This window comes from Lepus europaeus, chromosome 15 (assembly GCF_033115175.1).
Source record: "Lepus europaeus isolate LE1 chromosome 15, mLepTim1.pri, whole genome shotgun sequence".
In the NCBI taxonomy this organism is placed as follows: Eukaryota; Metazoa; Chordata; class Mammalia; order Lagomorpha; family Leporidae; genus Lepus; species Lepus europaeus.
Window position 1 is genome coordinate 7,840,004 of NC_084841.1, and position 15,275 is coordinate 7,855,278.

The 15,275-nt window shown below is 48.4% G+C and overlaps 1 protein-coding gene across 2 annotated transcripts in view; it reads right to left on the reverse strand.

Annotated features, from left to right (window-relative positions):
* CTNND2 (catenin delta 2) overlaps window positions 1-15,275 on the reverse strand; it is a 441,886-nt gene that overhangs the window by 119,799 nt on the left and 306,812 nt on the right. For both annotated transcript variants that reach the window (XM_062211762.1, XM_062211763.1), the window contains one exon: window positions 10,867-11,052. In XM_062211762.1, coding sequence (XP_062067746.1) covers window positions 10,867-11,052 — 186 coding nt within the window. The remainder of the gene's footprint in view (window positions 1-10,866; window positions 11,053-15,275) is intronic.

Here is a 15,275-nt window from a genome sequence, read left to right on the forward strand (position 1 = left end):
GATCAGTGAAATGAAGAGCTGCCTTTTTTTTTAATAAACAAAATTGACACACCATTTGGCCCGACTAACCAAAACAAAACAAAACAAAACAAAACAAAAATAGGGAGAAGACCCAAATCAACAAAATTAGAGATGAAAAAAGGAAAGGTAACAACAGACAGCACATAAATAAAAGGAATCAGAAATTACTACCAAGAGCTGTATGCCAAAAATCAGAAACCCTAGAAGAAATGAATAGACTGCTGGACACATGCAATCTACCTAAATTGAGCCATGAAGACATAGAAAACCTAAACAGACCCATAACCAATACAGAAATTGAATCAGTAATAAAGACCCTCCCATGAAAGTCCAGGACCAGATGGCTTCCCTGCTGAATACTACCAGACATTTAAAGAACTAACTCCAATTCTTCTAAAGCTATTCAAAAACAATTAAAAGGGAGGGAATTCTCCCAAACTCCTTCTATGAAGCAAGCATCACTTTAATTCTGAAACCTGAAAAAGATGCAACAGAGAAAGAGAACCACAGACCAACTCCCCTGATGAACATTTATGCAAAACTCTTCAACAAAATACTAGCCATCAAATCCAACAACAACACAGCAGAAAGATCATTCACCAGGACCAAGTGAGCTTTATCCCTGTTATACGGGGATGGTTCAACATTTGCAAATCAATCAGTGTGAGATATCACATTACAAACTGAAGAACAAAACCATGTGATTATCTAAATAGATGCAGAAAAAGCATTTGATAAAATACAACATCCTTTCATGATGAAAGCTTCTAGAAAATTGAGTATAGAAGGAACATGCCTCAACACAATCAAAGCAATTTATGAAAAACCCATGACCAGCTTCCTACTGAATGGGGAAAAGTTAGAAGCATTCCCACTGAGATCTGGAACCAGAAAAGGATGCCCATACTCATCACTGCTATTTAATATAGTCCTGGAAAATTTAGCCGGAGCCATTAGGTAAGAAAGAGAAATAAAAGGGATATTAATTGAGAAAGAGGAAGTCAAACTATCCCCATTTGTAGATGACATGATTCTATATATAGGGGATCCAAAAGACTCCACTAAGAGACTACTGGCACTCATAGAAGAGTTTGGTAAAGTAGGATGCTATAAAATTTCACAAAAAATCAATAGCCTTTGTATACAATGCCAGACTGAGGAAGAACTTCTAAGATCAATCCCATTCACAATAGCTACAAAAAAATCAAATTCCTTGGAATAAATTTAACCAAGGATGTCAAAGACCTCTATAACGAGAACTGAAAAACATGTTCTGCGCATAGTAGATGGCTACAAGGTACATGCGAGTCACTGGATCGCAAGGGTACAGCAGAGTATTGTTGACAACAGTTAACAGTGTATTTCAAAATAAGAGCTAGCAGAGAGGATTTCAAAGTTTCCTGAAACAAAGTTATGTTAAATGATTGAGGTCATGGCTGTGCTAATCACCCTAAATCTAATCACCATACATCAACTGCCCATATTAATATGTCACTCTTATTCCATAATATGCTCGGATGCAAAACTTTCCTAAGTTATGAAAAATTATATGAGAATGTCTATTTCAGAAAATGCCTTGCACCAGAATAAGTTCATGCATTTAATCCTATTTTCTATAAACTTTCTGAAGTACCCCTGTATTCTGTAACAATAAAAACCACACAAAAAAAGTTTTGGCTTCCTGTGGGGCTTAAGTCTATTTGACACATTTCTATTTATGTTGGTTTGAGGATAGAAGAGAAAGCATTTGCTTCTTATAGGAAGAAAAAGATGAAACTTAGGAATAAAAATCAGAAAGTTATAAGACCAAAAAGTAAAGCTGTCAACATACTTTATAAAGAGCCCTTGTATACACATGGGGTTACTTAAGGTGCAGAGACTCCCAGAACTACTCTCATTATTCTGCCCCAGAAGTCCCTATTGGGTGAGAAGAATCATAAGATACATGCAGCTCCTTCCCTCCCAGCTGGCTCCCACTGCCCTAGCCTCTGGTGTCCAAGCACTAGGCTGGGTACCACTGAGATGCAAACAGGAAGTACCCACTAAGTAGACAGGTGGATTCCCACTGCAGAAGTGCTCAAGGACACGGTACTCTTTCCAGAGATGCCGCCGCAGCCCAGACAGGTTTATGTGTAGAGAAGACTTTTCCTGCTGAGCTGCAGGTCCAGGACATCAACAGACAAGCTGCCTCCATCAGCGGGAGGCTTCTTGATTACCTAGACTTTTCTGACCCTTAGGGGGCACCACAGCCATTACCTGTGTGCAGGCTAACTTTCGTTTTCTGAGAGATTGCAGGGAAATAAACAGTAGAGATTGTACAAGATAAAGAGCCCGAATGTACAGCAACAGGGGAACACGCTGATTTTAAGCTCCTAATCTTCCCTCCCAGTAAAGCTGCACAGGGCCACGTGTAGGATGGGAAAACAGTCCAGACTTGACAACACTGCCAAGGAATGCTCTCTCAACAGAGTTTAGTTTGCAACCAGTACTTAGGACTTCAATAACCAACAGTGAAATCCCAAATCCATCCATGGTCACCACTGTTGCTTGAGCTGGTTTGAACGGCAGAGTTACTGACTGATTTGGCGTTCCAAGTGTTTCATGACTACTTCTAGCTTTTCAGGAGGGGGAGATAGAAGTGATGGGTATTTACAAGTTTCAATTCACTGTTAACAAGAAAGGCCAGAAGAGAAAGAGAGGGTCTTTGTGCTGATTCTTGGGAGTTTCAGAGAGAAGGGTAGCTCGGGCGTCTGAGTTGTGGCAGAGGGGAAAGAGCTGAAGCCAATCAGCTGCATTTATGTGGCTTTCCTTGTGGAGACGAAGAGGGGGTTCCGCATTGGAGAGGTCAGAATTCATACCTGGCCAGGGTGATTTCTGAACAAGAGATTTAAGTGGAGCTCTGCTGATTCGCATCTTTGCATGCCTGTGGGGAAGGGGGGAAAGAACCTTCAGGAAGAGGTCAGAGGGCGGCTGGTGATGTGTGTCTGCTCCACAGACCTGGAAAATGAGGCTGGCCGCCGTGTGCAGGGTCCAGCGGAGGAGGGCTCAGGCTCCTCTTCCCTTCTCAGCATCACTGTGGTGAAAGCAACTGGAGCACCACCGATGCTCTTCTTGAATGGTCGCTTCTCCCCACTCCCCATCCCTCTGCAGGGAAACCTGCGCCGTGACCCTCTCTGTTACCTGCTCACCTGGTGGTGGTGGGGGGGGGGCTCTGGCCCGGACCTGCTAATCCCTTTCAGAACCCCTTGCAGCCGTGGTTGTATATTTGGTGATAAAGCCCTTAAAAGACAGCATAGTCCTAACTGGTCTCAACCAGAACAACTTTAGCACCCAAGCAGACACTGGTGAAGTGTGCAGTTGTTTTTGGTGGTTCTAAGTGGAGGACAGGGTGCTACTGGCATTGAGTGGGTAGAGGTTAGTCATGTGATGCACAGGACAGCGAGCCACAAACACAGAATTATCCAGCCCCCACTGTCACCAGTGTTGAAGCTGAGAAACCCTGGTGTGGATGGAAAAGACGCAGAGTCCTGAGGGCGTGGAGTACTGAGTGGTAAAATGTCTTTAAGGGAACCAGATGGGACAGCAAAGTCTCCCACCTGCAAACTCCCCGAAAACACAAGGGCAGCACATGGAGGGGCTGCCGGGGTCGGGAAGAGGTACGGCAAAATCTCATTCACGGTCAGAGGCGCAGGAGAGTCGCCCCGTGACAACATGCACCCGGGACTTGCAGGCTGATGCAATTTGTTGCTTCCTGGACACAAACATCACGTCTCGAGTCAACAGGCTGGGAGCATATGGCGAGGTGAAAGCAGAGTGAGAGTCTACCAGCAGCGGCTGAGAGAAGCAGATGGTGGGATGAGAAGTGGTGGGTGAGAGAAGCAGGAAGTGGGATGAGGCAACAAAAGAGAAAGCTGGCTACTAACAGGAAAACTGTCTGGAAACAAGGAAAACCACAGGCGATGTTCAGAAAGGAGACGCTTCCAGCATCAAGGATGCCACGTAGCACAGAGCTATAAAGTGACACTAAAAAGTCAAATCCTCATGCTTAAGCCATCACCGACATTCAACCCACTACAATTAAGCCTTAAGGACAGTCGCGTGGTCAGGATATTGCAAGAATGTATCCTTAAGAAGTGATGAAGGAGGTAGGTGAGATTTAATTACACAGCTATTATAGTTTACACGAGGAGAATCTTGGAAGGAACCGAATTTTCTAGTAAGGGATTGGTTCACTGTACTTTGGAACAACCATGTAATGGAATTCTTGGTAGTCGTCCCACAGCAGCCCTGGCTGGCAAGCGATAACTTTCACGAAACAGCTGATCTGCCCACACCTGTTCAGTGGTGTGCCAAGGTTGCAGTCATCTAGATACAGGTAACAAGGGGCTGAAGTGTTGACAATTTTTAAGCAATGAATAAAAGGTGCTTTCTTAATCGCTACATGCGCACAATGCTAAAAATCAGTGAGACACCTCCTCACATGGGCAGAGAGCTCCTAACGTGCCCCCTCCACAGGTCACTGCAACTGCACTGTTTTCCTTTGGCCCAGAGTTCTCAGTGTCCCTTGGGGTTCAGGTGCAACCGTGAGCCAGTACAGGCCACAGGGACATGAGCAACAGCAGTGCGTGCAACTTTCCGGGGGGACCCTAGAGGGAAGGGTGCTCCTGTCTTCTGACCCTCATCCTGCCCCTTCTCTGTGGGCCTGAAGTTTCGTCTTGGACCAGGACAAGGGCCACAGTATCCTAAAAAGGAGAATACTGGAAAATACCAGGGGACTCCAAAAAGTTCATGGAAGATGGGATTAAAAGATAAATTGACTTTGATGCAAAAAAGTGAAATTCATGCATGGTTTTTATATGTGTCTTCCAGGAATTGTTTCAAGACCTCTCATAGGCACAGACTTCAACATTTTTGCACCAGAACACACATATTTTGACTCAACTTCCACAAGCCTTTTGAAGGCCCTTGTAAAGGGGTCATTGAAGACTGTGGAGCAAGGATCGTGTTTGTGGCAATGACACATCTGTGCTGAAGACCCAGGGCAGGGGGTTGGCTGATCAGGCCCCTATGTCCTATCAAACCCACACAGTCTCACTGCACCTTGAAGGGTTACACAAAGTCATGCATAAACATGGGAACAGAAACACCCACAAGGACGTAAGCCCAGGTATGAACTCAGTCTCTCCAGGAGGGGTTGCAGTGGAAGGATGTGTGGTATTCTCTTCTTGCAGCTTCTCTGTACTTATTTAAAGATCAAATCTCCAACATGGGGACTTGAACAAGTACTAACTTATGTTTGTGCCTTGGGCCAGTGCATGCTATTTAGCCTCTAAGCCTCATTTTGGGGTCAATGACATCCCTAGGACAGAGTGGGCTATGCATGTGGCTGATGAAGCAGTGATCTCCAGCACCAAAGTCCTGAAAAGCCAAGGCAACTTTGCAGGTGATGAGATTTCACGGCACCTAACACCAGGGATGTGTGTCCTGTGTTAACTCCATCAGAGCCCAGCAGCTGTTTAGTGTGGCATGATCCCAAGTACTGTTTCTGCGGGCATACTTGAGACACACACACACACACACACACTAGTGGGTGTGGATTCCACGTTCTTAAATAATAGTGATTTAGGATGAACATTAGGTTGAGTGGCTGATTCAAGATTCAGAATATTGACCAGCACTGTGGCAAAATGCAGCACTGGGCAGGACCCTGGACAACAGGTTGGAAAGGTGAAGGATCATGGGATACACTTGGCTTACAGTGGCCCTGGAGGCAAAGTTTCACCAGGAAAGAAAGAGCTAAGTAGGGCACAGCTATGAACATCAACCATAAATAAAGTGACAGCAAGAGCTACAGGGTCCCAGGGACCAGAGAGGGACTGCCATCCAGTGTGACTGGTGCCAGCCACTGGGCTAGAAATCACAGAATAGCACAAGACCACAGCTGCCCTGCTGAAAATTGACTGTCTGTGGGATTGGTTGCTGAACCCGACTCATAACATGGTAAGTACTAGAAGGAGAGTTTAGTTAATAAAATTAAGCAGAAATAGATGGGGAAGTGATCGATTCTTAACCCGGAGGGAATCTCGAAAGGGTAGAGGCAATGTTTTATCTGGTTTTGAAAAATCATTGTCCAAGTAGGGGAAGGAGGGGAAGGGATTGCCGGGAAGAGGAACTGTGTGATCAAGGGCTTGGAGGCCGCCCTGTGGAACCTCAGGTCGGGCCAGAGAATGCACAGGGAAGGGGCCCTGGAGGTTGTGCCAGGATGTGTCTCTCACCACAAGACAAGCAAGGAACACTAAAGGCTTTACAGAGACGCCCACTCCTATTGCTTGTGTGTACAAAACGTCACGTTAAATCACGCGGGAAACTTCCCGCTCATCCATGCATTGGGCATCTACAATTTAAGAAGATGAACAAGAGCAAAATGTTTGCACTCAGATGGACTACAAAGCACCAGGCTGTGTAACAAAGACAGTCATGGGAGAAAATACATTGTACCTAAAGCCTGGCTTAGAATCGTGCCTGGATTCTGGTAGGTTTATGTGTTCCCTGGTGTGTGCACACACACACACACACACTTAAGTCATTTACAACAGAAACAAGCAGTTTGGACTTCTAGGGGATCTGCCTGCTTTGCCTTTGCTCTTTCTCAGCGGGTTTCTCTGTACACAGTCAAGTTCACACTGAGTCTGGAAGACCCAGGTCTACACTGGTCAGCGGTCAGCAGCGGAACAGCGTCCTGCTGCCTCTAAACCGGGCTGGAGCAGACCCTACCCCAGGACACCACCACAAGGGCCTTGACTGTATCTTGAATTGAAAAACAAAAGAATGGCTTTATCTACAAAAGGTACAAAAAGTAAACAAATCAATGTTGTCCCAACTTCCCGGATCTTTCAGACTGCCCTGTCCCTCTCCAGCAGTGACAGCAGTCCGGGAAGATCCTGCCCCGTGAGGCTGCCTCTGGCTCAGGACCTGCAGCCTGCTTCGGGGCAGGTGTTTTCCAAAGGACTAGAGAAACCAGCAACTTCCTATAACTCAGCAGCAGGCACTGAGCACTGGGAATGAATAGGTGAATAAAGTCCTTTACACCAGCAGGTGACACACAGAGGTGACCCACACATCCCACACGTGGCGCACACAGCTAGATGTCCCATGCATCTCACAGGGGCTCATGGGCTCGTGGGTCTTGCGGCTTCAGCAGCAACCCTTTCTTCAAATTAGAGCATGAAGGCGACATTCCTTTGTATCATATGAGGGCACCTCAAAGACATGGTGGAAAAATGAAATTAAAAGTTTATTTTGGTGCCAAAAAAAAGAGATCCACAGGGCTGGTGCTGTGGTGTAGCAAGTAAATCTCCCACCTGCGACACCCACATCCCACGTGGGTGCTGGTTCAAGTCCTGGCTGCTCCTCTTCCCATCCAGCTCTCAGCTATGGCCTGGAATAGGAATAGAAGATGGGCCAAGGGCGTGAGCCCCTGCACCCATGTGGGAGACCCAGAAGAAGCTTCTGGCTCCTGGTTCTGGATCTGCCCAGTTCTGGTCATTGCAAACATCTGGGAAATGAACCAGTGGATGGAAGATCTCTTTGTCTCTAACTATGCTTTTCAAATAAATAAATAAATCTGTTTTTTAAAAAAATGGAGACCCATGGATAATTCTTTCATAATATTCATTTCCATGCAATTTTCAAAGACTGCTCCCCATATGAGTTTTCAATTTTTTTTGCAGCAAAGTAAAATTGTGTCAATTCCATTTCTCATGAACTTTTTGAAGTACCATTGAATAGTTTCCTTAGTTATCCCTAACAGGAATTTAAAAAGGAGAAGTTTCTGAAAATTTCCTTATAACTAAATCTGACCTACAAGGTGTTTTGGTATTTCTTTTTCTTTTTTGGCCCCAAATGTAAGACTCATGAATTTCTGAAACAGAGCATGCCCCAGAAGCCACCATTAATCCAGTTAGTTTTCCTGCACACACTGGGCCCTGTACCCTGGGCTATCTGTGTTGTGAGTGGACAACTTCGCTTTTTGCTCTCCTGTCCCCTCTGCCTTTCTCTGAGTCATCCTAAAAAGAAAAACACATACGGTTTTACGAGCACACACGACCTAGTCTTTCACTACCTTGCTGAGCATTTTTTTTTAAAAATCAGTTTAAAAGATTACAAATACAACGTCCATCGCAGAGAACCTGTAACTACATTAAGCACACAAAGAATGACTCATTCTCTCCTGTTTGATCTGACTGCACTTTTTCTGGACACACACCCTTTGTGCATGTACCTGTTGTGTACTTCCATATGACACATTGATTTTAAGACTGGCCAGATGGATCTACTTCTAAAACTAAGCAGTACCTGTTAATAGGGATGATGTAGGACCTTGGCTTCTCTCAATGGGAGCAGCCGGCCTTTAGTTCCCCAATGCCAAACTTCCCCAGCAGGTGGCGTCACCGAGACCCAGCGGCTCTCCCTTTGTGCCCAGCAGTGTCCCTGGCCATCATGATGGGCGACCTCTGGACACGGTGGCACCGCCGATTCCTCCCCTTCCTCTCTTACTTCCAATCCACCTTCACCACCCTACTCATCTCAGGCCCTTCTGCCTGGGCTCCCAACAGTCTTTAAATGCAAGACAGTGTCCGTTTTTTATGATTTTTAAATACACTGAATCTGACAACACACACTAAATGGCTTTTCAAATGAACATAACTGTTATCTTTTCATATCTTCATTAAGCTTGTTATTAAATTTTCTGGCACTTAGAGATATTTTTGTATTAATGCACGTTTAAAAGTTTTCAAAATCATTTGGCTAAAATCATAACGTCGGAGCTTCTCCACAAACAATAGTCCACTGCATTTTAACTTCAGGAAGTTTCAGCAAAACTTTCTTAAAGGCGTTTCTTTTTTTCCCCTTAGGAAAAAAACTGGGACAACGTGAATTGCAGATATTTCCATTTAAACTTTTGTTAAAAAATAAAATCACAAAACTGTGAATGACTTCATCACACTCAACTTGGAAAGGAGCTCCTCGGGGTCATAAAACATGATTGACAACCGAGCGGCTAAGCTGGGAAAGGCATTCTCGACAAGGCTTCATGGAGGAGCGAGCACTGGAAACGCAGTGCAGAGAGACATTCGCGAGCGCTCCCTCTGATCGCTCCCTCCTCTGAGCCCAGCCCACTGCCCATCCTGTCCGTGTCACTTGTGTTACATGCATCTTCGCAGAGCTTGGGAAGGCGTCTGATGTTAGGGTCAGAGTCTCACCAAATGAGACACCAGTGACAGGCATGGGGGCCAGGAAAGGAGGCACTCTGGCATCTGAGCCATGGCTCAAACCCTGGAGTCAGAGTCAATTCACTCTCAGTAAACATCTTTCTCCACTCAAAGCTAACGCTGTATTAATGCAATTTCCCGCACACTGGCCTTCCAACACTGCCTGGGCCCACCCAGGAGACTGTGATGCCTTAGTTTGGGTGGACATTTCCAGGATAAATCAGCATAGGGACCAGCTCCCATGGAACAGATCACAGCAAAAAAAAAAAAAAAAAAAAAATGAAGAAGACGGGGTGCTTGACACAGCAGCTAAGATGCCACTTGGGACCCCAACATCTCATCAGAGTGCCTAGGGTCCAGCCATGGCTCAGTTCACAATTTCAACTTCTCATTAATGCACACCCTGGAAGACAGTAGATGATGGCTCAAATACTTGGGTCCCTGCCACCCACATGGGAGTTCTGGGCTCCTGAATTTAGCCTAGCCCAGACATAGATGTTGCAGGCATTTGGGGAGTGGATCAGTGGATGGGAGGTTGATCTCTGTCTCTGCTTCTCAAATAAATAAAAAAGATGGATAAAAGAAAACAATGACAAGACCCATCCTACCTTTGTTAGCCCACGTTTTAGTTGATTTGCAACAGAAAATGTCCAGAACTCACAACTGTCTGGTTCATGCAAGGGCACCACTGGGTAAGAGACAGCTTCTAGCATAATGCCTCACACTTGGTAGGTGACCAAAATACACCTGCTGGCTGACCAAGGTGATCCCTGGGGGAGAGTCGGAAGTCGCCAGAACCTGGGCTCAGGCCTTCTCCCAGGGCTCCTCCCCTGTACCTGCAGGGTACAGAGCACTGAGCCATGGCAGGAGGAGCAGCAGAGCTGGATTTAGTTCTCAGAGGGAAGGCACCACTGAACAGGCAACGAGCAGGGAGCTCCTGCATCACAGGTGTGTGTGAGCTGGAAGGGGCAGGCTCACGCTCGCTCACCAGCTGTGGGAAGCACCTGGGGCAGCCCCCGGGGATGCAAACAGCCCCAGCTCGGGCTCCTCTCCAGCGCTCACAGCCGGCTGCTGGAAGGGCTGTGAAGTCTCACACTTGCTTCTCCCGTGGTCGGGGAGAAGTGCAAGTCTGCGCTAAGATTCACGTGGGACCTGGGCTCATCTCCCCTGCAGCCTCCCCTCACACAGCACCTACCTCTCCTTCACAGCCTGCCCGGGGCCCCGGCGAGCACCTCCACCAACAAGACCATCAACGCTCCAGGGCCAGCACCTGCGTCTCCCTCCAGTCTCAGAGCCGGGGACCTCACAGTGTGTCCTGGGCTCTACGGCTCCCCGACACGCCGCCCTGCCTCTTTCTCTTTTTGGAAATCCGTCTTGGCTCAGTGGGGGAAGTCATGGAACATTCCAGCACCTCAGCTGTGAAATCCACCCCCACCCCAGGGAAACCACGCAGCCGCGGTGGTGGTTCGGCTGAGCATCGAAAGCCCAGCTCCCTCTACGTCTGCAAACAGAGGAGACCCTGGTGCTGAGGGCGGGAAGGGACGTCACGCGCAGCAGCGAGCGGCCCCATCACCTGCTCCTGGGATTTCTTCTTCTTCTTCTTCTTGCCCCAGCACCCGGAGCTCTCGGCGTCCTTGCCATTGGCCTCGCCGCAGAGCAGCCCGTCCAGCTCGTCGGTGCCCATGTGTTGTCCCTGAGACGTCTCTGCCGCCAGCCGGTACGAGAGGTTCCTTAGGATGCACACACAGTTTTCTACGGTCTGGAGAGGCCCCCGAAGGGAAATGACAGAGAAGCAGCAAATAAAAACCAGCACCACACGCGCCCAGCCGGCCTGGGCCGGCCCCCCGTCTCCACCACGGACGCCTTCCTCTTCTCCAGGCTCCCCTGATGGGCTGCAGTGGGAGAATTGAGGGAAGCGTGGAAAGGTCTTGAGGCTTTTTCTCCAGCCTGAGAAACCAGTTATCCCCAGCAGTTGTTTGTACAAACAGCTGCCATTGATGAAACGGTCACACGTTGGGGGGAATTACGAACTCACACCCACGGGAGAGCTGCACGTGGTCCACGTGACATCGCCCATCCGGGGAGGGGCATCCGAATCACGGGAGGCGCAAACACTGGATTTCCATAGCCCTAGCAGGAGGTGCAAACACAGGTGCTGCTTGAGGCACTTCTGGGAGTGAAAAGGAGTAACAGGTGCAAACCAGGGTCGCCCCTGGCAACAGAGGGCCTGGTCAGCTGGGGGTGTACATGTTCTCCCTTCCACCCATGTTTCGGGGCTGTTGACACTCGGGTTACCTTAGCAGAGGGGTTGCGCCATGGCTAAGGGGGCGTGCTGTGGAGCTGGCCACCCGTAAGAGGCCCAGGTCTCTGTGACTTGGGGTGGGTGCTCTGCGAAGTGATCACGACAGGACTGCATCTTGGGTTGTGTGGGCCACGTGCGCTAAGGCACCTAAGTGGCAGGCAGATTAGAGAGCCCCGTGAAATGTCCACATCCTAATCTCTGGGCCTGTGAGTAGGTTACGTGGCAGGGGCGGGGTGTCCGAGCAGGGATGGAGGAGGCTGATAGGCAGACCGTTTCAGGTGGCGAGACAGGCTGGAGTATGCAGGTGGGTGCACTTATAATCACAGAAATCCTGGAAGTGAAAGGGAGCAGGAGTGTGAGGGTTAGGGGATGAATGAAAAGGGAGGTGACTGGCCATGGCTGGCTCTGGAGACTGAAGGGGCCCCAAGCCAAGGAGCGTGGGGTCCTTGAGAAGCCGGGGTAGGAAGGCAACGATTGTCCCCTGGAGCAGCCCTGCCGACAACTCTGACTGCAGCCCAGTGAGACCCACTGCGTCTCCAGGTCTCTAGGACCCTCATAGAAGAAATCGGCTGTTTCTGGTGTGTGGACATTTGTGAGAGCAGCAACAGGCAACTCAGAGAGCAGGCAGCTGCTGAGAAGGCCTGGCCACAGCGAATGCTACCCAATGGCAGGGACCCCCTGGCTTGGAGGGCCTGAGCATGAGGCCCAGGCATAGTCCACCGGGGTGCAAGTCCTGCTCCTGCCTCTATGAGCTGTGCAGCACCGAGCCAAGAGGTTAATCTCTGTGCTTCTGTTGCCTCATTCGTAAAGTGGGGATGCTGACTGGTCCTTAGTGGCAACCTCACAGGACCACTGGGAGGGTTATATGAGCCAAGAGACGTGGCTCTCAGAACAGTGCCTGCTGCAAAAGTATCTGTTGTTTCCATCAGAAATGAAGTCCTCACTCCAAAAGCACCTGTTCTAATAACTTCTGGTTAAGAGGAGGGGTTGGCAAACCATGGCGTGTGCGTGAAATCTAACCTGGAGCCTGGCACACACACACTGCCACTGGAACACAGCCTGCCCACCCGTGATTGTCTAGAGCCGTCCCCGGGCTACAGTGGCAGAAGCCAGCGGTGGGCGGAGATGACAGCCTGCAAAGCCCCAGCGCTGCCTCTGACCCTTTGCTGAAGAGGGGAGAAAATAACTCATTTTCTTTTTAAAGGCAAACTTGGCTAAATAGCATCTGTTTTTTCCTGACTTGTAACTAATATACAGAGTACAAAAAAAAAAAAAAAGGTATATGAGCAAAAAAAAAAAAAAAGTATATGAGAGTGGGAAGTATCATATGGTCTTAAACGGTAGATATGGAATTTGTTCCCTTAGAAAAAGTTAAAAAAAGATAAAAGTAAAAAGGCAAACTTGATGGAAGAAAAGCAAAGCAATCTAAGTTTCATTGTAAAAATGGTTCCACCTTGGCTATCCTTCCCCAGGCTCCTGTCGCATGACAAGCCCCACAGAAGGCCGGCAGTGGAGAGACTGGCTCCCACCAGATGCCTTGCCTTTCTCTGCAGCCTGGGGTGTGGCTGCAAGGGGCGGGGCTGCAGCATCAGGTCCTGTCCTATGGGTGCACGCCATAGGATCCTGGGGACCGCTTGTCAGGATTTCTCTCTGGAGCCTTTGCCATTCTAGACCTTTCTTGTTGGATTCTCAGGGTTTCTGAGCTGCTAATCCCCTAGGCTTTGAGTCAACTTGATTTCCTATTTCAAGCATTCTCTCAGCATCAAAAGAGGGAGCAGTGTGAACGCAGGTACACACAGGAGCCATGGCAGAGAGGGAAAAGTCTCCCATTGAAAGGAAGATGTTATGGCATAAGTCAGCACGATTTTTAAAATCAGCTCAAACTGATTTCCCCTACATCAAAGACTTGGGAGAATCAACTTCCTTCTTGTCCTGCTGTTCGTCTTCCCCGGGGGCATTGCCCACCCCCTGTTTGACAAAGGACTACTGGGGAAGAGATCTGTGGTTCCACTAAAAGCTTTATAATCTATCTGTGGCCAGAGGGGTGACCTGGGGAGAAGCTGGAGGGACCGAGAGCAGGTGGGGGGAGAGGCTGGGAGGGCCCATGGGGTGGAACTCAAGGCACAACAGCCTGGCTTGTTTGGGTGGGTGACCAGGTCCAGAGCTTTCTCTAAGGGGATGGAGAAAAGGAGAAAGGACCTGAAATACCAGCAGAAGCTGTGGGGCAGCTGCTGGCTTTGCTCATGGTGTCCGCTGCTGTCCACAGTTCCTCTTGGTCGTCAGAGTCATTTTGACTCCTTATTTTCCATTACAAAGGACTAATTTGGAAGTTGTCCAGTACAATGCTCTACCATATGCTACCCATTCAACAAACTGTCCCAATTAGAGGAGCGGAGCCCAGAGCTCGCATGGAATCCAGGCTCTTTTATTCATGAACTTCTCTGGCCTTAAAGAGAACATGTCCTCATTTTTTGTTCCAACTTGTCACTGCAAAGGCTCAGAAGTGGCCCAGCAGAGAGCTGAGTAGGAAATTAGGGTACAATAATAATACATCAAAACCGAACAGCACCATTGGCTAGCAAAGCTCTGCTAAGTAACCGATCGCATCAGATCCTTCTGCAGCCTCAGTGGTCACCTATGATTAGCCTCCTTGTTCACCAACTTGCCGTCAGGTTACAGCCCTCCAGCCAGTTGGGGGTAGAAACAGCTCAGTCTACTGGCACCGTGCCCAGGCCCATCTGAGCCCTCCTGCTACTCCACCAGGGCTCTGCAGATCTTATGACTCGAGCCCTGGATACACCCAGCTCTTTCAGCTTCCTCCTTTGGGGAAAATGTGGGCGTGAAATGAGAGGATTTGCAAGGCTTCCCAAGAGTTTTAGGAGGCTTGCGATCTGCAGCACAAGGCAGAAGCAAGCCAGTTTTAGAGCCATGTTCTTGAGATGGCCATGACCTCTGGACACGGGGTGGGGGCACGAGGCCAGGGATGCTCATTTTATTTCAACCTCAGTGTCCCAAAGCCTCTCCACCACTGCTGAGTCTCTGGAGGCTGGGCCTTGTGAACTACCAACAGTAGCTCTTTTAAAAACCGTGTGTCTCTTAAGCTAACAGGCATCTGGAAATACTCACGATGTCTTGACTGGTCATGTTTTTGGGGATTTAATTTTCCTGCCGATGAGATTAGAAGGTCTAAAATGCCCACAAAGGGCTGTTATGAAAAGGGGATGCTCAAGTCTTCATGTCATTGTGTTCTGTCTTTGGAATGAACAGCGCACAGTAAATGCATGGATTCCAATCTAGTAAGCGGCTGTGACAAGGTGGCATGCAGCGCTCGTGACCTGGGGGATTTGTGCTACACAGGCTGGAGTCCCAGAAGACAGCTTGCATCCACGTTGTCAGGGAACAAGGCTCAGGCTTCAGTGAGTTTTCAGAATTTCTTGGTAACCCTCACATGTGGTCAAGGTTGAGCAGTGCTATGCTACCTCACCCACAAAGCCAACGATTCCACCCGACTTTACCTGATATTCTGCTAGCTTCCTGCGTAGAGGGTCCATCTCGAGGTTCCATCTACTAAGGCAGATTTGGAATCCAAGATACACACTGAGTTGCCTGATGAAACTTTAAAGGTACAAATATCTAAGACCTGAGTTAGACAGTCAGCTTCAGAGGACTGTCCTGGGGTC